The 22430-nt window shown below is 34.0% G+C and overlaps 1 protein-coding gene across 1 annotated transcript in view; it reads right to left on the reverse strand.

Moving 5' to 3' along the window:
• The window catches only part of BTNL9 (butyrophilin like 9), a 36230-nt gene that overhangs the window by 8050 nt on the left and 5750 nt on the right, over positions 1–22430 (reverse strand). The window contains exons 2-7 of the mRNA XM_074311522.1: positions 13543–13660; positions 5786–6133; positions 4692–4973; positions 3168–3296; positions 2591–2623; positions 1959–1979 (exon numbers count right to left, since the gene is read on the reverse strand). Coding sequence (XP_074167623.1) covers positions 1959–1979; positions 2591–2623; positions 3168–3296; positions 4692–4973; positions 5786–6133; positions 13543–13636 — 907 coding nt within the window. The 5' untranslated portion in view covers positions 13637–13660. The remainder of the gene's footprint in view (positions 1–1958; positions 1980–2590; positions 2624–3167; positions 3297–4691; positions 4974–5785; positions 6134–13542; positions 13661–22430) is intronic.

Here is a 22430-nt window from a genome sequence, read left to right on the forward strand (position 1 = left end):
AAAAATTTTTTTTTTTTTTTTTTGAGGCAATTGAGTTAAGTGACTTATCCATCTAGTAAGTGTCTTCGATCAAATTTGAACTGGAATTTTTTTTTATCCCAGGTCAGATACTTTATCCACTGATTACCTAGATGCCTCTCTTCTGAGCTTTTAATAGCATTTTTGTTTTTCTCATTTGGATAATATTTACAATTCTGTTTATTTCCCTTTTGCAATTGTTTTAGAAATACTAATTTTCCCCCTAGTTTTAATAATTGCATGCTGAATTTGTTTGGCCTTTTTTTTTTCCCTATATGTGTGTATGTATCTATGTATATGTATATATATATATATCTATGTCCATATATACATATTAGAACTTTGTAGCAACATCCCACAAATTATATCCCACTGTTAGTATTCTTTTAAATGTAAATTTCATTGTTTTTTATTATTTGTTCTTTGATCTGCTCACTATTTATGATCTCATTTTACTCTTCATTTACACCCATATTTTTGCCCATATTTTCCTTTTATAAATACATTTCTATTGTATTATAATATTTAAAAGATACATATAATTTTTTTGCAGATCTGAATTTAGTTATTATCAATTTTATGCCTTAAGTTTGGTAAAATTTCCAAATACCTGCGAAATATATACACAAACATACTAAAATTTTTATTGGATTAAAAATATCAAATCCATGTACATGTATAACCTACATCATATTGCTTGCTATCTTGGGAAGGGAGGAGGGAAAGAGAAAATAATTGGAGTTCAAAATCTTACAAAAATGAAAGTTGAAAACTATCTTTCCATCTAGTTGAAAAAATAAAATAAAATACTATTAATAATAAAAAATATTTTACAAGACTTTAAAAAAATCAAATCCAGTTTTTCTAATATTATGTTTAAATATTTAATTTCCTTTTTGTTTATCATTCTGTTATTTTTATCAATATTTGTTAGATTATATTACTAGACTGACCTTTAACTCTATTACTTTAGTTTTTAGTGTTCTGAACTCCCCTTCCAATTTTGCTGTTTTTAAACACTTTACTGTCTTATTTGTTCTTCTATCCTCACAGTTTCATATTCTATATGATTCATTTTACTCCTCACAAACCACTATTTCATTACACACTTGCCTAGTTTTTTTCCTCCCATGGTGTCAATTGTCTTGTTTGTCCACTTATATATTTTTTTTTGTTTGTTTAAAGATCTTACATATATATTCATATAGATACCAAGTGTTCCTTTATTTCTCTAAGTTTCTGAATAGTGTAGAGTTTCATATGATAGGTTTAGCCTATCTTCTGAAGGACTAGCTTCCATTGTTGTAGTTTTGTTCTTGTATACATTTCTCTTTGATTTCTTTTGTCTTACAGAATTTATTCATTGAATCAGCTCATGCTCTCTCTCTCTCTCTCTCTCTCTCTCTCTCTCTCTCTCTCTCTCTCTCTCTCTCTCTCTCTCTCTCTCTCTCTCTCTGTCTTTCTCTCTTTTTTTGTTTACTAATTTATCTACTATTTTTCTTGCAAGGTTTTTCTTCTGAGATTTTCCCAATCCTCATGTTGGTTATTGTTCCTTTATTTATTTGGCACATTTTTTATTTCCCTTTTTTAAGATGATAGAGGAAAATTTTTAATTATGCTCTCAGACATCTTGTCATAATTTATCAAATATTTGCATTTTTTAAAAAGACATAGCAACACAAAGAAATAAACTTATAACAATGGATTTGAAGTGCTAGTAGGATCTAAATATATAGATACTTTGGAACAGACCAGACTTCCTGGAGCTTATAATCCTCATATGATGCTATATTATCTATTGATAAGACTGACCCTACCCTTTAATTGATTTATTAATGTTTAAAATGATAGGATGATTTTAGGAAGTATAATGTCATCTTGTTTCTTTCTAGTAGTGGGTCTTTTCTCCCTGACTTACTTCCAACAAGCAAAGAACTTACCCAGCTCAACTGTGAGTTTTCCTGAAAAGGAAATAGAAAGAAAAATATATTAGCAAGATAGGACAACCTCCTTACAGTAGCCTAGAAAATCCCAGCAATGTCAAGCCATCAATTTGGTATTTCAGGAGTTAAGACCATTAAGGCTGACTGTCTTAGTCTAGAACTATAAAAACCAAAGTAACAGAGCTAGAGGTTAGTCTAGTAATATAATCTACAAATACTAATAAAAAAACAGAAAATAAATGAAAGTTTTAATATGTTTGTGTGTTTGTTTCTCATGCTCTTGGATAAATGCTCCATTAGTTTCTTGAAAGTCATAGCTTATACATTAGGGGAAAAAAAGTTCTTCTAGTAAAGGTAATAACAGAAGGAAAAAAGAAATAGCAAAACTCATTCCCAATAGCCTTTGCCCATTCAATTCTTTTTTGGCACTAGTCCTTTTCAGTTTTAATAGTCATCTCTTTTTAGTACCAGATGTGTTTCATTATCGGCTCATTATTCATATGAACATGAACTTGCTCTAGGCCTTAGTTTTCTCATCTGTGAAATTAGAGGTTTGAATCAGGTGATATCTAAGACCCTTTTTCCTCATTTAAGAACATGCTATCCAAAATCTTATGGCTTCCATTTACCTTTTTCCTTCTCTGATTTTTTCTTCAGTTTTTCTAGGAAGAAAGAGAAGCTTTTTAAAAGAGTTATTTTAGATCATCATCGGCTCTTATTTTACAGTTGAGATTTTTAACTTTTTGTATGTATGTCATAGATCCTTTGGGCAGTCTAGTGAAGTCTATGGAGCTCTTCCCAGAATAATATTTTTTAAAGTATAAAATAAAATACATAGAACTACAAAGGAAATTAATTATATTAAAATATAGTTATCATTTTTTTTAAAGTTCACAGATCCCAAGTTAAGAATTTCTGTTTATTAGAAATAGATTTTTACACAAAATATCCCGAGGTAATGTCTTCTTTTGACTTAAAGTTTCCTGTAGCCCAAATACCCTTTTCCAAACCACACAAGTCAAATCTCTCAAGGAAATTTACTTTCCTTCTGCCTAATCAACATTACTCTTGTAGTACTGTCATACTATGTTCTCATATTTTGTCCTTCTTGTAGAGGGAGAACAATATTCACATTGCAGGAACATCTGATGCCCAGCAGTTTTTAAAAATACATATAGAAGGTCTAAGATAGGATTGCCATTTTACCTTTGGATCTTTGTTGCTTCTGGAAGAAATAGAATGCCAGAATCATGAAGAGGACCAGAATGACAGCTAGCCCCATGAAAGTTCCAATGAATGCTCCTCTCCAGGCAGAGTTTTTTGGTAAAAATACATCTGCAATATACAATAAAGGGTTTGTTATCATTGCTAAGTTAACACTGACATCACTATAATTTTTGTTTCTTTAAGTGTTGGTTTTTATTTTTAAAACTATAATCTATATGTATGTATGTATGTGTGTGCAAGGGACTACAAAATTTCTGGCCCTACTAAGGAATATAAACTGCCTTTTGTTTTGCCCATGGAGAAAAAGGAGAGAAATTTTAAAATCATGGAGGAAAGAATCTACCTACTGGAGTTGGTTACCTAGTATTTTCAAGTCTGAGTGTCTGCCTCTAACCTTAAACTAAAGGGGCAAGTGGTAAGAAGGATGTGGAGAAGCCATCACAAATAACTGTAGAAGAAGTCATGCTGGTCTAGAAGGAAATCAGGTCAAATTATCCCTATGACAATTTGTTGAGAATTTGTAACAGAGAAACCAGAGTTAAAAGTGGGAGATTCAGTGTGGTAGAAACTGTCACATCCTAGTGTGCTATACAAATCCCCAAGCTATAATTCTTTCTTTCTCTTCCTTCCCCTGTCCTACCTCCTATCTGTAGAGAAGGGGAAGCTCCTTTCTGTATTCCGCTTGAATCACCCTGACTCTTGCATTCCCCGCTACTATTTAACCCCAATATGCTGTTGTTGAAAAGGCATCTTGGGTTTTCAAAGCTTTATTCTTTCCCTCATCTGTTACTTTCTGCCCTAAGCCAATAAAAGTGATTTTTAAAATTTCTATTCAATAAGAAACCCAAGCTATTTAATGTGAATTACATTATAAAATATACAGGTATGATGGACTTGGATAGAATGGAATTGAGAATAGGAATTGCTCTTATAATTGAGATGAGAGACAAGTTTTGTCAGGCAATGTTGGCTTAGAGGATGAAACTAAAGAGAAGCAGAGAAAGAGTACAGTTTTAACTTCATAGACCTTTAAAAAAGCTCTTCTTAGGTAAAGGAGATTTTGACTAAAAAAAAGAAACATAATGTAGAACAATATATACCTCCATACATTCAATGAGAGGTTTTAGGACCTTTCCCTAATGCATTTAAAACACTAATAGAGGGAGAAATAGGAATTTTAACCATAATTTGTTCGAGAGTTTCACATACACATTTGACCTTAGCAATTTTGGGATTCTACAGTCTAAATTTGCTCACAAACTCCCCCAAGTGGTTAGATGTGTAATTAAGAATTTATATACAAGTATTCAAAGAGCAGTGGATTGAGTGTGCTTGAGGGGAATGACCTCGGATGAAAAATGATCTCTCAGGGAGTGCCCAAATACCTTGACCCACTGTTTTAGGCACACTTAATTCGGTAAAGGTTTTAATATGATAATAATTAAGAAAATTGTTAATTAAATCAGATAAATTAAGAAGAAAATGATGATTCCTTCTACAGACCTCCTATATGAATTGTAAATTCTTTCTTCTGCACTAAGAGGGTGTTCTGGATGGAACAAGTCACATTACTATGAGCTCCCTTTTTGACCACCACAGATATTTCCAAGTGGAACAGTCTCTGAGCATCTTGGATTATAGCTTCTGATAGGGAGGATAGTTGCTGCCCTCGATAATCTTTCCACACTGCTTTTGGTCTGGGGTACCAGCCTTTGGAACTACATCTTAGTTGGATGCCTCCTTCTTCAAAGCCCTCAAAGTAGATATGTGGATCTGAGCCCAGTCCTGGGGGAAGAAAGAAAAATCCAAGCAACATTGAACTCTTTAACAATAAATATTCAATTTGCACCACAGTTTATCAACTACATTTGTCCAAATCTACCATTTAAATCCCTGGTCATTTTCCTTTTGCTTTTTTTTTTTCCCCCTGGTCATTTCCAAGCTGACATACTCCTGTCCTACAGCCTCCAACTCTGATCAGGAACTTGAGCTCATATCCCGGACTCTGACTTTATTTTGCCCAGAGGCAGACTCACCAAGCTACTTTCTGGTTACTTTTGTGCTATTCTATATTGTTCATATATTTTCTCCTCTTCCTGCTCCTTTCTGCCTCTACCTTTGAGAACCACAACCAAAACAATATTACAATTCCTGGAAAGGCTATGTCCTTTGCCTCTTCTGTCCTAAACCACTTTCTAGACTTCATTTGTTTATATGTAAGGATTGTCTTTCTGGCATATGTTTGATCCTTATCAATTGATGCTTATACAATGTTTGGCACAGAATAAATACTTAATAAATTAATTTTCATTAATTAGTTTGCTTTTTCTATCCATTTTACTCTGAAACTATTTTACCTTATACTGTGTGTGTGCATATGTGTACATGTGAGCATTATTGTGTAGGGGTAGGAAAGGGTCTCATAATTTTTTCTATAATTTTTCTAAGATTTATGATATATTATATTTCTTTACAATCCTATTTTTTGCATTTAGTGGCACTCAATGCCTTCTTAATTAACCTAATTCCCTTTCAAAAGAATTTTGATGCAATTCCACTCATTCTGTCCCTTTCTTCAAGGAAGATTAATCACATACCTGCAACTTCCAACTCCCAGGTAGCACTGTTAGAGAAGTCCTTGGATTGAAAGAGGCATCCATATTGACCCTCATCAGCAGGAATAATGTGGAAGAGACGGAGGGATACACTCCCTTCCTGGATGTAATCTTTTACTAAGTGTGCCCGGTCCTGGTACTCTACCATTTGTTTGTTGAATAGCTCCTGCCTATCTTGGTATATAAGGACAATTTCAGAGACTTTGCTGCGGAAAAAACGTATTTCCATGTCTTCTGCATCCAGTTTGGAAGATATGTAGCAAGGAAACTCCACCTCTTCCCCAACCATGGCCAGAATTGGTTCTCTATGACCAATTACCTTTCCTTCTTCTGCAATAAAGAAATCATTACACAAGTACTTAAAAAACAACAACAACAACAACAACAAACCTTCAAATATCATTTACATCTTCTCTTTCCTTTACCTAAGAACTTATAAGATATCCTTTTCCTCACAATATCTAATCCAAACACTTTAGTCTTCTTTAATTTTCCACCAGGATTTTCCTCTTAACTCATCAATTACCCCATGTGATTGATTCAGGCCAATCTGCTTTTCTTGTCCCTAGAACATAACATATCTATTCTTGCCTCCATGGTTTTCCACATGTTATTCCTCTGACTAGAATATGCCCCTCTTCATCTCTTCATCAACCTGTTTCTTCTAGTTTTTTAAAACCCCCAACAAAATCGCATCTCCAAGAAGGTATCCCTATGAATTGTACCAATTACTCATTTAATTTTTGTCTTCTCTTGGAACTTAACATTTCCAATAGGAGAAATATCCTCCTCCCTCCTACAAGATAGGCAAGTTTTTCCTTAAGAGATATTGAAACCATCTTAAAACTTAATTAATTTGAGGGGATTAATCATGGCTCAGATTATTGACATCACTTCCTGGTTGCAGAGTGCAAAACAGTACAAGAAACTTCAAACACATTTGATTTACCCAGCTAAACCAATTTATCTCAATTCATTACATCCTTGTTTAATATCCTAGTCACTTAAACTTTGCTTTAGTTTCATCTATAAAAAATATGGATTAAAGAGGATATTCCTCTCAGAGTTTTTATGAGGATTAAATCAATGAGATAATATTTGTAGAAACGGTTTAGTACAAAGCCTGAAACATAGAAGGCACTATATAACTACTTCCTTTCCCTTCCCCTTCTGCTATGCCTAAGTAAATCTTTCTTTGTTAATTGCTGAATAAGGCACAAGAATCTCATTTCATTTCATTATCAAGCAAAAATTGCCAAAGGAGTGATTAGAATTGGCACAACTCTACTCAGGTAGGAATTAACTTATTTTTTCCTTTTTTTTCACTTGAGAAACAAGGTAGTGTGCCTGCTCATCCAAAATGCTGTAGGTAGGGTATAAGTTCCACGAGCACAAAGATCATGCCTCCTATTTCTCTACTATTCTTTAATAGTACTTAGGTTATCACCTAACATACTGTGAATCTTCAATCAATATTTCCTGATATTCTGTTCCCTCAAGAAATCCTTCCAGAAGAGACACAGCCAAGATAGAGGAGAAAAGGCAACAATTTTCCTGAGCTTTCCCCAAGCCCCCTCCAAAATATCTTTAAATAATGCCATAAAACAATTCCTGAAGGAACAGAAACCACAAAACAATGTGATGGAATCATTTTCCAGCTAAAGGCAATTTAGAAGATCAGTGGAAAGGTCTGTCACATCAGGGTAAAAGTAAAGCACAGACTAATTCAGGTCATGGGAGCCACTGAATCAGCAGTGAAAGCTGCTGCTTTTGGAGCTCTCAGGCCACAGATGGTTAAAAGGTTGAAAAACTGGTCAAAGGAGATAATATCACTTATGCAAGATTATCTTGCTTTGCCCATGCTTGGATCCTACGTGCAATCCTGAGTGGCAGTCCCATTATAAGGAGAAGTGTTAGCACACCAGAGCTGCAGTGGAGCAGGGATCCTTGTCACAGTTCCAGGGCAGAAAAGAATTCTTGTGGTCACTCACAGACCAGAGCAAAGACCAGGAAAGTAATAAATACATCTCTCCTTAGATCATACCACCTTGAAAGAACTGAAAATCTCTAAAAACAGTTGTAGAAAATTCCTGAAGCATGAGACAAATTGCCCACTTCCCCTAAAAGCAGGTCCTCACTTTAAGAAAGAATTGAAAGTCAAGAAATAGGCTGGAAAAATGAGCAAACAACCAAAAAAAATTCTGACTATAGAAAATTATTATGGTGACAAGGAAGATCAAAATACACACTCAAGGAGCAGCTAGATGGTGCAGAGCACCAGCCCTGAAGTCAGGAGAACCTGAGTTCAAATCTGGTCTCAGACACTTAACACTTCCTAGCTGTGTGACCTTGGGCAAGTCACTTAAACCCATTGCCTCAAGGAAAACACACACACAACACACACTTACACACACACACTCAAAAGAAGAATACAAAGTTAAAGCTCCTATATCCAAAGCCTTCAAGAAAAATATGAATTGGAAGAACTCAAAAAGGATTTTGAAAATTAAGCAAGAGATATAGAAGAAAAATTGAGAAGAGAAATAAAAGTGATGCAAGATCTTGGAAAATTAGTCAACAACTTGGTAAAGGAGCCACAAAAGAATATTGAAGAAAATGATAACTTAAAAAAACAGATTAGTCCAGATGGTAAAAAGTACAAAAAGCTAAGATGGAAAATAATACTTCAAAAAATAAAATTGGTCAAATAAAAAAAAAAAAGGCACAAAAATTCACTGAGGAAAAAAACTTAAAAAATAGAATTGGTCAAATGGAAAAAGAAGTACAAAAGCTCACTAAAGAAAATCATTACTTAAAAATTAGAATAGGGCAGGGCAGCTAGATGGCATAGTGGATAGAGCACTGGCCAGTCAGGAGAGTTCAAATCCAGCCTCAGACACTTAATACTTCCTAGCTGTGTGACCTTGGGCAAGTCACTTAATTCCAATGGCCTCAGCAAAAAAAAAAAAAAAAAAAAAAAAAAATTGAACAGGGCAAGTGGAAGCTAATGACTCTAAGAGATATGAAGAATCAACCAAACAAAATCAAAAGAATGAAAAAATAGAGGGGAGAGATGTGAAACATCTCATTGGAAAAACAATTGACCTAAAAAATAGATCCAGGAGAGATAATTTTAAAATATTTGACTACCTGAAAAACAAAAACAGAAAAAAGAATTAGACATTATCTTTCATGAAATTATAAAGGAAAATTTCCCTGATATTCTATAACCAGAGGATAAAATATAAGGGCAGTTAGAAGAAATGTATAGATAGGGCAAAGGTAAAGAAATGTTATCTAAAAAAGTAAAAGTATGGGATGAGAGGAATCTTGGGAGAAAGGGAAAGGAAGAGGTAAAAAGGAGTAAATTATCTCACATAAAAGAAGAAAAAGTCTTTATAAGGAAGGGAAAAGTGTGAAAGAATGAGTGAAGCTTATTTGGTATTGGTTCAAAGAAGGAATAACATGCATACTCAATTGGGAATAAAAATATCTCTTACCCTACTGAAAATTAGAAGGGGAAAGAGATTTAAAAAAAAAAAAAGGGAAGTGGTAGAAGGGAGAACAATTACAGGAGTGGTAATCAAAAGCGAAATACTTTTGAGGAGGGTAGAAGAAGAGAAAGAATAGAATAAAGTGGGTAGGGGGTAGAAATAGGATGGAAATACATTTAGCAAGGGTAACTGAAAAAAAAAATTGAAGAAAGTTTCTCTAACAAAGGCTTCATTTCTCAAACATGAGTAAGATTTATAAAAAATAAGGGCCATTCCAGAATTGATAAGTGATGAAAAAAAATGAACAGTTTTCACATGAAATAATCAAAGCTATTTATAGCCATATGGGAAAAAATGCTGTAACTCACTAGTGATTGGAGAAATGCAAATTAAAACAATTTTGAGATACTACCTCACACCCTTTAGATTGACTAATAGTACAGAAAAAAGAAAATGACAAATATTAGAGGGATTGTGAGAAATAAGGCATTGTTTGGTGGAGTTGTGAACTATAGAACAATAACACTACTAAGCCTCTATCTACAAAGAGATTTAAAAAAAAAAAAAAAAGGAAAAAGATCTATATATAAATATATATGTATATATTTATAGCAGGTCTTTTCTGGAGACAAATACTTGGAAATTGAGGGGATGCCCATCAATTGAGGAATGGCTAAATAAATTGTGGCATATGATTATGATGGAATGCTCTTGTGCTACAAGAAATGATGAAAAAGATGCTCTCAGAAATACCTGGAAAGACTTCCATGAGCTGATGCAAAGTGAAATGTACTATGTACAAAGTAACAGCAAGATCATAAGATAATTAACTGCAAATGACTTAACTGTTCTTTTCAATACAACAATCTAAGGCATCTCTGAAGCAGTTATGATGAAAAATGGTATCCATTCCCAAAGAAACAACTGTTGTCTGAATACAGGTTAGAAGTTTTTTAAACTTTATTTATCTTGAGGTATTTTTCTCTATATTTTCTTTCACAGCATGGCTGATATAGAAATGTTTTTCATCACTAATGCATGTATGATCTTTATGAATTTGTTTGCCTTCTCAAAAAGGAATGGTGGGATGAGATAGTATTTGAAACTCAGAATTTTAAAAATGAATGTTAATAATTGTTTTCACCTGGTGAAACATGAAATATTAAATACATTTTAAAAATAAAAACTATTCCTAGAACTACTAGAAGAGACTTCACAGCTTTCCTTAATTCCTCTTTGTTTAAAACCAACAGAACCCCCAAATTCAATCATAAAGTATAGCTTGTTTTTCACAGTGTGTTTGTATTTGCTATTTGAATGTAGCTCAAAATTTATTGCTAACCACCCTGTATTCCTGGTACAATGGGAAAAGCATTGGCTTTGGATTCAGTGTTTGGTCCAAATCCCCTTCTGGCATTTACAAACTCTAATTTTCAAATCCCCTCCTGACACTTACAAACTCTGATTTTAGGCAAATTCATGAGTCAATTGTTTTATCTGTAAAATGAGGGATCTCTGAGGTAGCCTCTGAGGTTTCTTTTAGTTTAAGATATATGATTAGGCACCTGGTAGTGCTGTTAATAGGGTGCTGAACCTGAAGTCAATAAGATCTGAGTTCAAATTTGATTTCAGATACTTTGTAGCTATGTGACCTAGTCACTTTACCTCTAATTACCACACTTTCCTACCTCACAGGGTTATTAGGAGGATCAAATGAGATAATATTTGAAAAGAAGTTAGTACAGAGCCTGGTACATAGTAGATGCTATAATTGCTTATTTCCTTCTCATATTGATGGGTCAAAACCCAGGATCTACTCAATACCTTATGTCTAGCTAAGGAATATGGAGCAACAAAATAATTTGTTGCTCCTTATTTGTTTCCTAAAAGCCCCACCCCAACTTTTTATTTGTCTTTTTCTAAAAGTTACAACTGGACTTCTTACTTGTCTCCTTCCCTAAGGAGTCTCCTTCCCTTGCTAAAAGACATAAATTCTCCTTACCTGAATGAAAATACACATTGGCTTCTGCCTTATCTGTAACTTGCTTTTCTCATGTACTGCTGGTTGAAGCCCCAAATGTCATTATATAAAGCTATCCAAAATTTCCAATTGCCAGATTCTCAGAGTTTGGTCAATCTGCTGTAGCATTAATATATTCCTTTATGATAATAAGAGAATCTCTTTGAATTCTTTCAAACTATGAACCATGATTCCTCAGACACTTAAATATCTCTTATATACATAATAAAGGTAAGAATTTAGAACATAGGATTGAGGTGGATAGCCTTGAACCACTTAAAATGGTTTCTTCTTTGGTTCTTGTCCTTCTGTTCATTTGTTTATATGACCAAAAAGAATTTCTCAGAGTTTAAATAAATTGGGAAGTTTCAGATATTCAGATATAATTCATAGGATCAGAATAATTCATAATCTAGTGCATAATTGTTTGATGATATTAAATGATTATTAGTCCCTAATTTTTAGTGTGAATTTGTTGTTCAGTTTCCTAACAGGGAAAAGTTGGGCAATAATAAGACCATATGGCATAATAAAAAAGAACATTAATTTCAAATGTTACAAGACTTCAGTTTGAGTGGATGCCCATCAGTTGGAGAATGGCTGAATAAGTTATGGTATATGAATGTTATGGAATATTGTTGTTCTATAAAAAACTATCAGCAGGATGATTTCAGAAAGTCTTGGAGAGACTTGCATGAATTGATGCTAAGTAAAGTTAGTAGAACCAAGAGAATGTTGTACACGGCAACAACAGGATTATATGGTGACCAACTTTGATGAACATGGCTCTTTTCAACAATAAGATGATTTAAGCCTGTTCCAATAGACTTGTGAGGAAGAGAGAACCATCTGCATCCAGAAAAAAGCACTGTGGGGACTGAATATGGATCACAACATAGTATTTTCTTTTCTTTCTTTCTTTCTTTCTTTCTTTCTTTCTTTCTTTCTTTCTTTCTTTCTTTCTTTCTTTCTTTCTTTCTTTCTTTCTTTCTTTCTTTCTTTTTTTTTTTTAACAGATTACTCTTTATTTTCTTTTTTGGTAACACTTTCAGGATATATTCCTGACAATTAAATTATGGGATCAAAGCATATGATTATTTTTGTAACCTTTGCTTTGTTTTTGCAGATTGAAAACATAGTATTTTCATCTTTGTGTTGCTGTTTGCTTGCATTTTTTTTCTCATTTTTTTCCTTTTTGATTTGACTTTTCCTGTGCAGCATGATAGATATGGAAATATGTATAGAAGAAATTTGGAACACGAGGTTTTGCAAGAGTGAATGTTGAAAATTATCTATGCATATGTTTTGAAAATAAAAAGCTATTATTAAAAAAAAGACATCAGTTCATATCCCAGCTCTATCAATCACTTCATTCTTTTATGTTCTTGGACAAATCATTTTACCTCTCTGGGCCTTAATTTCTTCATGAGGAAAGTTGAATTAGATCAGAAGTTGATAAACTATGGCCCAAGGGCCAAATCTTTATCTTATATTTATGTAAAAAATGTTATTATTCAGTCATTTTTTCAATCACACCTGAGTCTTCATGACCCTATTTGGGGTTTTCTTGGCAAAAATATTGGAATGATTTGTCATATCCTTCTCCGACTCTTTTTACAGATAAGGCAATTGAGGCACATAGAGTTAAGTGACTTGCTAGTCCCTCATCTAGTAAGTATTTGAGGCCAGATTTGAATAAGAAGATTAATCTTGCCTCCAGGTCTCAGGCTCTATCCTTTTCCTTTCCCCAACACACATTTACACTAATGTAAAAAGCATTTTTTATTTTGTAGATGATATAAAAACAATCATGCATCAGATATGACCCTCAAATCATAGTTTGTTGTCTCCTACAATAGATGATATCTGAAGTCTGTTTTAGCTCTAGATTCAGTGACCTATGTCCTTCTAATCATATGCACAATAATGAGGGCAATGGGAAAGCACAAATAACAGAATAAATATGTTATTTAAACAAGTGCCAATTTTTTGTCTAATAAGGGCTAGTTAAAGATGGTCATAGATGGTAATACTGATATGTCCTGAATGGGACATGCTGACTCTCACATTTCTGTATAGTGAATGAGGAATTCTTTAAATTCTGTTCTGAAGACCATTCCAACTTTGGACTGTTGGACAGAGGAGTAGAGAAAAACTTAATTGTGAAATTAAGACAAAATGGTGAAGAAGTATTTAGATTGCTTTGTGACAATAACACATCTTACCTGCATTCAGCTCCATGAGATAGAGAAGGAAGAGGAGACAGTTGGATAGAAAGGAACTCTGTGATGAATGAGAAAAGTCTGGGATATTCACCATCTCAGGTTAAAAATGTTAGGATACCTGGAACATATAAAGAGGAGGACAAGAATGTGTGTGTTCAAGATCTGCTATCTGAATTTCTTTAAACTCAGTGCTTGAATTTCTTTTGACTTAAGGTTGCTTGTAAGCACCTGTGGTCCTGAAGGTTGATCATAGTTCTTTAATTCCCCCAGCCTTTTCTTTGTAAGCCTTACAGCACTATAGAAATATGGATTATTATTGTTGTGATTATTATATACAGCCCTGGAATTAAAGTTAACTGAGAACTCTCACAGGAAGCTCTCATGGCTCCAATGAAGAACAGAATACAATGTGAGCAGGCTAGAGTATCCCCCTTTCAAGATTTAATAAATTTCTCCAAATTAAGAGAAAATTGCTGAGACTTTTTCTAGTCCTATTCTTGCTTAAACCCACCCTCTTGCCTATTTCCTAGAACCTCAAATCTGTAACATCAAAACAAAACAAAAAACCTCAAACAAAACATCAAAACAAAGCTGTACAACAATGAAGATGTCTTGAAATGACTTCCTCTTGTGCCTGTATGTGGGAAACTGTGGGGAAATATGTCAACAAAGGAAAGCACATTAGGAGAGGCAGTGTAAAACACTAGTCAACTTTGCTGCCCAAATGGTATGTGACTTTGAGCCTCAATTTCCTAATCTATAAAATATGGGGGTTTGATTGGATGAAGTCCAAGGTTCTTTCCAAAATTATATCTTATCATACAATTATAAAGAAAAAATTTTTAATTAATATACTCTGTAATAGAATCTTACCATTATTGGATTTAGATAAAAAAGAGTTGTCAATGATTTATATAAGCTAATCTAAACATTATGGTGAAAAAATTGATAGCATCAATAATTTAATTAAATAAATGTTTGTTATTGAATGGAATAATTTAAATATATAAATATTAAATAATCCTTTTTCCAACCCTTAATTTATATCTCTTTTCCCCTGGTGTTGGACACATCCAACTGCCATCCACAGACAACTAAGTGAAGAACACTGGAAACATAGCAGTGAACCTCAGTCATCTCCCCCCCCCCCCCAACTATTATCCAGGGACGCAACCCTTGTGGACATGCATCCTTGGCTACTACTTCTGAATCTTTTCTGCAGCCACAACTATTGAACTCTTTGAAAATAAGGTACTTACCATTAGAGTCCTTGACATCTTCAATGATTTTGTTGATGGAAAAATATTAAAAAATTTAAAAAGTACTAAAAAACAAGTACTAAAAATGAATTATCATTTGCCTTGCCCACTGAACCCTAAGAACCTTTCCAGTAATCTTTTCAACTGAAACCTTATGTATTGTATCTCCCTATTTTAGTGAGATTTCCTTGAGTGCCAAGGCTATCAAACTTTTCTCTTTGAATCTCTAATATTAAACACAGTTCTATGTACAAAAAAAGCACTTATTTTTTTAAATTAGTCAGTTAGGCATAAGTAAGCCATTTCATAGTCAAATATCAGAATTAAGTTTGCTGTCTACTTCTGTTCCATTCTTGGATAAGAAGCACAATGTCCATGTAAAGAAATAAAGCACAGGAAATGAATGAATGCCTTAGATAATCCAGAAACCGAACCCTACTCATGGATAAATATATAACTCTGGGCTCCTTCCATTTGTATGCTGCCCTGTAAATTTGGTAACAGATTGCTTAAACAGAGAGAATCTATCATTGTGGTCTACAGAATTCCTAGTTGGGAGATTATTGAAGAAGGTCAAGACTTCAGGAAGTAGAAGTTCATGGAAAAAAGGTAGCAATTTGCCTGAGTTTTCCTTGTTATGCCAGTCGCCTTGAATTGTCCTGCCTCTGTTATTTTGCACCAACCCCCAGGCTACAACACCATCCTTCCCTCTTAATCATCAGAATGTTTGATAAGGATAAAGATCTTCTATCTTAGACATCATCAGAATGTCCAGTACCACTCCCCATTTTGTCATTGTTCTTGTTACTCTATAAAGAATCTTTGAATCCCACATTCGAAACTGGATATTTGGAGACAAGAGTCCGATCCAGTCCATTAATTAAACTCTCCAATAAATTAAATTATTTTAACTCTCTAATCTCTATCTTGTCTCAGTTTCTTAAGCATTAAACCTACAAATCCCCTCCAAATAAGTTTAAATAATGCCATAAAACAAGTAGTGGAGTAGCAGAAGCAACAAAACAATGTAGTGAAATAATTTTCCAGTCAAAGACAACTTAGAAGGTTAAACCAGGTTACATCTGGGTAGGAATGAAGCACAGTCCAATCCAGACCATGCCATAGCATATAGACTCAGCCTTAGCAAACCAGAAGCAGGCTTTGGGAACAGCTGCATCATATCAGTGACAGCAGCTGCTTCCAGATGGTTACAATAAGTCACAGGCGAGACAGAGAAGGAATGCTAACACCTGACAGCTTACAGCTGCAGTGGAACAGGGACTCCTGTCACAGTTCTAGAACAGAGAAGAGTGCTTGTGGTCACTCACAGATCAGAGTACAGGTCCCTAGAATTATCTCTGAAAACAGCTGCACAAACCCCTTAAGTTTTGGACAGAACCTCACTTTAACAAAGAATTAAAAGTCAAGGAATTAGGCTGGGTTCAAAGAGGAAATAATATATATATTCAATATGGGTATAGAAATCTATCTTATCATTATACACTTCATCAACGATACTGTATGAGGATGTATGTATTCTAATGGAAGTGGATATCTTCGACAAAGAGAAGATCTAATTCAGTTCCAATTGATCAGTGATGGACAGAATCAGATACATTCAGAAAAGGAACACTGGGAAATGAGTGTAAACTGTTTGCACATTTGTTTTTCTTCCCAGGTTATTTTTACCTTCTAAATCCAATTCTCCCTGTGCAACAAGAGAACTGTTTGGTTCTCCACACATATATTGTATCTAGGATATACTATAACATATTTAACATGTATAAGACTGCCTGCCATCTGGGGGAGGAGGTGGAGGGAGGAAAGGAAAAAATTGGAACAGAAGTGAGTGCAAGGGATAATGCTGTAAAAAATTACCCAGACATATGATCTGTCAATAAAAAGTTATAAAAAAAGAAAAAGAAAGAAAAAAGAAAAATAAATCTATCTTACTCTGTAGGAAAATAGAAGGGGAATGGGATATGGGAAGGGGAATATCCCATATCCCATTCCCATATCCCCTTCCTATATCCCTCTCTTCTTTCATATTAGGTGCATATTGGGGGAGGGACTGGACACTTTTGCAGAGAAAAAGGATGAAAAGAGAAAAAGAACAGAATATATGGGGGAAATATGGTTAGCAATAGTAATTATAAAAAGAATTTTGAAGCAAGTTTCTCTGATAAGGCCTTATTTCTCAAACATAAAGCAAACTGAGCCAAAATTATAAACAAAAAAAAGAGCCAATTTGATAAGTGATAAATGAGCCCAATTGATAAATAAGCAAAAGATATGAACTATGCCTAAAAGGCTATAAAATCATGCATATGCTTCAACCTAACAATACCATTACTAGGCATGAATCTAAACAGAGATTTTTTAAAAAATTTTTATAATTATAACATTTTCTTTGACAGTACATATGCATAGGTAGTTTTTTTTAACAACATTATCCCTTGTACTCCCTTCTGTTCCGAATTTTTCCCTCCTTCCCTCCACCCCCTCCCCTAAATGGCAGGCATTCCCATACATATTAAATATCTTATAGTATATCCTAGGTACAATATATATATGTGCAGAACTGAATTTTGTTGTTGTTGTTGCAAAGGAAGGATTGTATTTGGAAGGTAAAAATAATCTGGGAAGAAAAACAAAACAAAACAATGCTCACAGTTTACACTCATTTCCCAGTATTCCTTTTCTAGATGTAGCTGATTCCGTCCATCATTGATCAATTGGAATTGGATTAGCTCTTCTCTATGTTGAAGATATCCACTTCCATCAGAATGCATCCTCATACAGTATCATTGTTGAAGTGTATAATGATTTCCTAATTCTGCTCATTTCACTCAGCATCAGTTGATGTAAGTCTCTCCAAGCCCCTCTATAAACAGAGATTTTTGAGAAAAAAAAAAAAAAAAAAGGAAAAGGACCTATATGTATAAAAATATTTATAGCAGCTCTCTCCTCCAGGCTAAGGATTGAACATTGACAGGATGCCCATCAACTGGGGAATGGTTGAATAAATTGTGGTATAAGCTTATGAAGGAATATTATTGTCCATGAATTCAAAGTGAAATGTACTGTGTACATAGTAATAGAAAAATTGTGTGATGATCAGCTTTAAATGACTTTGCTATTCTCAGCATTTTGTATTAAATTAAATTAAATACAATTTTGTATTTAAATTTTGTATTTTGTATTAAATTAAATTAAATACAATTAATTAAATTAAATTCTCAGCATTTGTATTAAATGAACCAAGATCACTCTGAAGGACTTATGAAAAAAATGCTATCCATATACCGAGAAAGAATTGGTTGTGTCTGAATACAGACTGAAGCATATTTTTTTAACTTTTTTTTTCTTGAGAGTTTTTTTTTGGGGGGAGAGAATTTCTGTTTTCTTTTGAAACATGACTTTTATGGAAAAGTTTTGCACAACTTCACATGGGCCTTCTCAATGGGGAGAGGGAGAAAAGGAAAAAAATCTAGATATTAAAGTTTTAAAAACCATGTAAAATTTTGTTTTACATGTACCTGGGGAAAATAAAAATATTTAAAATAAAAAATTAAGATAAAAAAAGAAATATGCTGGGAAAATGCAGCAATCAAAAAATATTCTTACCCCATAAAGTTACTATGGTGACAAGGAAGATTAAAACACACTCAGAAGAAAAAAAAATATCAAAGCTCCTACATCCAAAGCCTCCAGGAAAAATGTAAATTGAAAGAACTTATGGCAGAATCCAAAAACAATTTTGAAAATCAAGTAAGAGAGGAAAAACTGAAAAAACTGAAAAAAGAAATAAGAATGATGCAAGAAAATCATTAGGGGGCAGCTAATTGATGTAGTAATAGAGCACTAGCCCTGAAGTCAGGAGGTCTTGAGTTCAAATTTGGCCTCAGACATTTAACACTTCCTAGCTATGTGACCCTAGGCAAGTCACTTAACCCCAATTGGCTCAGCCAAAAAAAAAAAGAGTCAACAACTTGGTAGAGACACAAAAGAATACTGAAGAAAATAACTTTAAAAACAGGCTAATCCAAATGGTAAAAGAAATACAAAAAGTCAACAGAAAAAAGAAAACCTTAAAAAATAGAATTGGCCAAATGAAAAAAGAGGCAAAAAAAAAAAAAAAAAAAAAAAACTCCTTAAAAAGTAGAATTGTCCAAATGGAGAAGTGGTACAAAAGCTCACTGAAGAAATGTGATAGGAGAGAGGGCAGATTGGGGGGGAAAGAACAATTATGGAAAAAACACTTTTGAAGAGAGACAGGATAAAAGGATAAAGCGAATAAGATAAAAGGGGAGGGAGGTAGAAATAGGATGGAAAGAAATACAATTGGCACAGGTAACTGTGAAAAAAAATTAAAGCAAGTTTCTTTGACATTTCTCATTTCTCAAACATATGGAGGCCCGAGTGAAATTTATAAAAATAAAATCGATTCCTCAAAGCTATCTAAGCCATATTTTTAGAAAACACTATTGATTGAAGAAATGCAAATTAAAACAATTTTAAGGTACTATCTCATATCCATTAGATTGGCTAATAATACAGAAAAGAAAAATGACAAATGAGGAAATGAGACATTAATTTATTGTTGGTAAAATTGTAAACTGATTTAGTCATTCTGTAGAACAACTTGGAACTCTGCCCAGGGGCTATAAAACCCTGAATACCCCCTTTTTTGTGAGGCAATTGGAATTAAGTGACTTGTCCAGGATTACACAGCTAGTACTTGTTAAGCTTCTGATGGCTTCCTGACTCCAGGGCTGGTACTCTATGCATTCTACCATCTGGCTGCCCCCATGCATACCCTTCTGACCTAACAATACCACTAGTAGGTCTGCATCCCAAAAAATGTTTTAAAAAAGAAAACGGGCCTATATGTATAAAAATATTTTTAGCAGGTATTTTCTGGGGCAAAGACTTAGAAATTGAATGGATGACCATCAATTGGGGAATGGCTGAACAAATTGTGGCACATGATTATGATGGAATATTATCGTGCTATAAGAAATGATGAGCAGGATTCTCTCAGAAACATATGGAAAGGCTTCCATGAGCTGATGCAAAGTGAAACATAATGTGTACAAAATAACAGGAATATTGTAAGATGATTAGCTGTGAATTATTTAACTTCTCAAAATGTCTCTGAAGGACTTATGATGAAAAATGCTATCCATGAGATATGTTTTTCTTGAGGGTTTTTCCCTTTGTTTTCTTTCACATAATTAATACATTAATACATGACTATACATGGATGACCTTTACTTATTTGATTGCCTTCTCATTGAGGTGATGGAAAGGGAAAAAGGGAGAGAACTCGAAACTCACACTTTTAAAAATAAATGTTAATTGTTTTTACATGTAATTGGGCAAAATAAACTACTAACTTTTAAGATGCAAATTAAAATAAACACAAACAATTAAAAAAAAGACTTCAGGGATCATAGAATTTAAATTTGAATGGGACCTTTTTAACAGTAAAGAGTACATTTTTCTCCTTTACTTGATATCATGAACTTTGTTCATGTTGGTGTCTAACTTGGGAAAAGGATCTAGAAAGAGGTCCAAAGACAAAAATATCAACTTATCCATCAGTGTTTTGTGATTTACAGAGTGCTTTTGGGGGAATGAACCCTGAAACTGTCTCACGCTTTCCCCTGGGAAAAGCATACCTTTCCCAGACAAAGTTAAGTGGTCTCATTCAATTGGAGATCTTGGTCTGATAGTACTATTGAGTGACTCTAATCTCCAAGATAAGTAATCTCTTTTCAATTGGAAATCTAGGCCTGGGGCATTGACAATATTGAGTGAAATCTCATTCTATTTTGAATGGAAGCCCAAGCTTCGGCTAATAAGACAACTCTGAACCCCAAATCTTTGCAGAAGTCCTAAACAGAATTATGCTTGCCAAGGAAACTGACTTGGGAAAACTGCCTGCCAGGACTTTTGCCCACTGTGGGGATATTCTTTTCTCAGTGATAACCTTTGTTGCCTTCCTGATAGGACCTTGCCATTAAGAAATCTGTCTTTCTAGCAAAACTGACTTCTCATTGCCAAACTCCTAATGAGTTTTGCCCACTAAGAAAGCTTCCTTCTTAGTGAATGATAAAATTCCTTTCTTGCCACACAGATTTTGGGTTTGTGAATTCTTTCACATTGGATCTGCTCTGACCATAGGAGATTCCCCACCCCAATTCTCGCATCTTTTCACTACCACTAACCTTATCACTTGCACCTCATCATTTTTATTACAACAATCTCTGTGAAATAAGAAGTGTAAATATTATTGCCTCCAATTAACAGAGGAAAACACTGAGGCTCAGAGAGGTACTTTAACAAATAACTTGTTAAAAAAATCATGTGTGATTTTTTTTCATAAATGACATATCATAAATCATAAAATACAATGTGGGAATATGAATGTTCTAAATCCCTATTTCTCTTTTCTGTGCCTTTGTGTCAAAATAGTGAAATGGGGTCACATCAGGGAAGGAGAAGTAAGTTGTTTAGAGAATCCTGCAAGTGTTACATAAAAAACTTTGAGTTTGAGGAAATAACCTAGGTTCTGTCAAGATTGAGGATCATCATGGTATCAGGAGACCTAAACTTCTAAATTCGGGTTTTGTTAAACCAGTTCATATAACTGCATAACTCACTTCATTTCTCTGTTACCTACTTTTCTACAACCCCAAAACTATAGAAAATTGTAGTGTTAAAGTTGGAAATATTAAGATCATAAATTATTTAGTTCAACCTCCTTCATTACATAAATGAGCTACATGAAGTTTAGAGAAATGAAGTAAATAGCTCAGGATTACACATTAGTATCCATATAATGTGAACTCTGAAACCAGCTTATTCTCTTCCCTTGTCAGGAAATACTAAAAGGAGGCCACAGTGCTATTTATATACAGAAGGGTCAGCTTTTCCAAATTATCTTAGTACCATAGCTAAGGCAGTCATAATGTGAACTCTTTCCAACTATAATTGCATTCTAAAAGAAAAGTAGTGCTTCCAGACTGCCTTGTTAGCATCTTTAAAACAACCATGATGGGAACCCAGGCTTTTCCAGATTGTCTTGTTAGCATCTTTTATATTGTCCCAACATTTCAATACACATCCTTGTCAAAACCAAGATGCTTCCTTTATTTACCCCCTTGTCCCTCTGAGTTATAAAAATCATTTTCCCCAAAAAACATGTTGCAAAATCATTTTTGGATTTTGTCCATGACCTTTTCTTGTGAACTCTGGCAAAGAGAACATTAATGCGATTTTGTCATTTTAGCTTCATCTTTGGAATTAGGAAATGCTCTCCTGACCCTCATCATCTATAAGAAAAAAAAAAATTGTAATAGGAAACACAGGAACAGATGGAGACAAAAATTTGAACTCTCTCTCATATATATAAAAATGTTTCTCTCCCATCTTACTCTGTCTCTGTCTCTCTGTCTCTCCTTCTATCTCTCTTTCTCTCTTTCTCTTTCTCTCTCTTTCTCTCTCTCTCTTTCTCTCTCTCTCTCTCTCTCTCTCTCTCTCTCTCTCTCTCTCTCTCTCTCTCTCACACACACACACACACACACACACACACACACACACACACACACACACATGTTCAAG

This window comes from Sminthopsis crassicaudata, chromosome 4 (assembly GCF_048593235.1).
Source record: "Sminthopsis crassicaudata isolate SCR6 chromosome 4, ASM4859323v1, whole genome shotgun sequence".
Classification (NCBI taxonomy): Eukaryota; Metazoa; Chordata; class Mammalia; order Dasyuromorphia; family Dasyuridae; genus Sminthopsis; species Sminthopsis crassicaudata.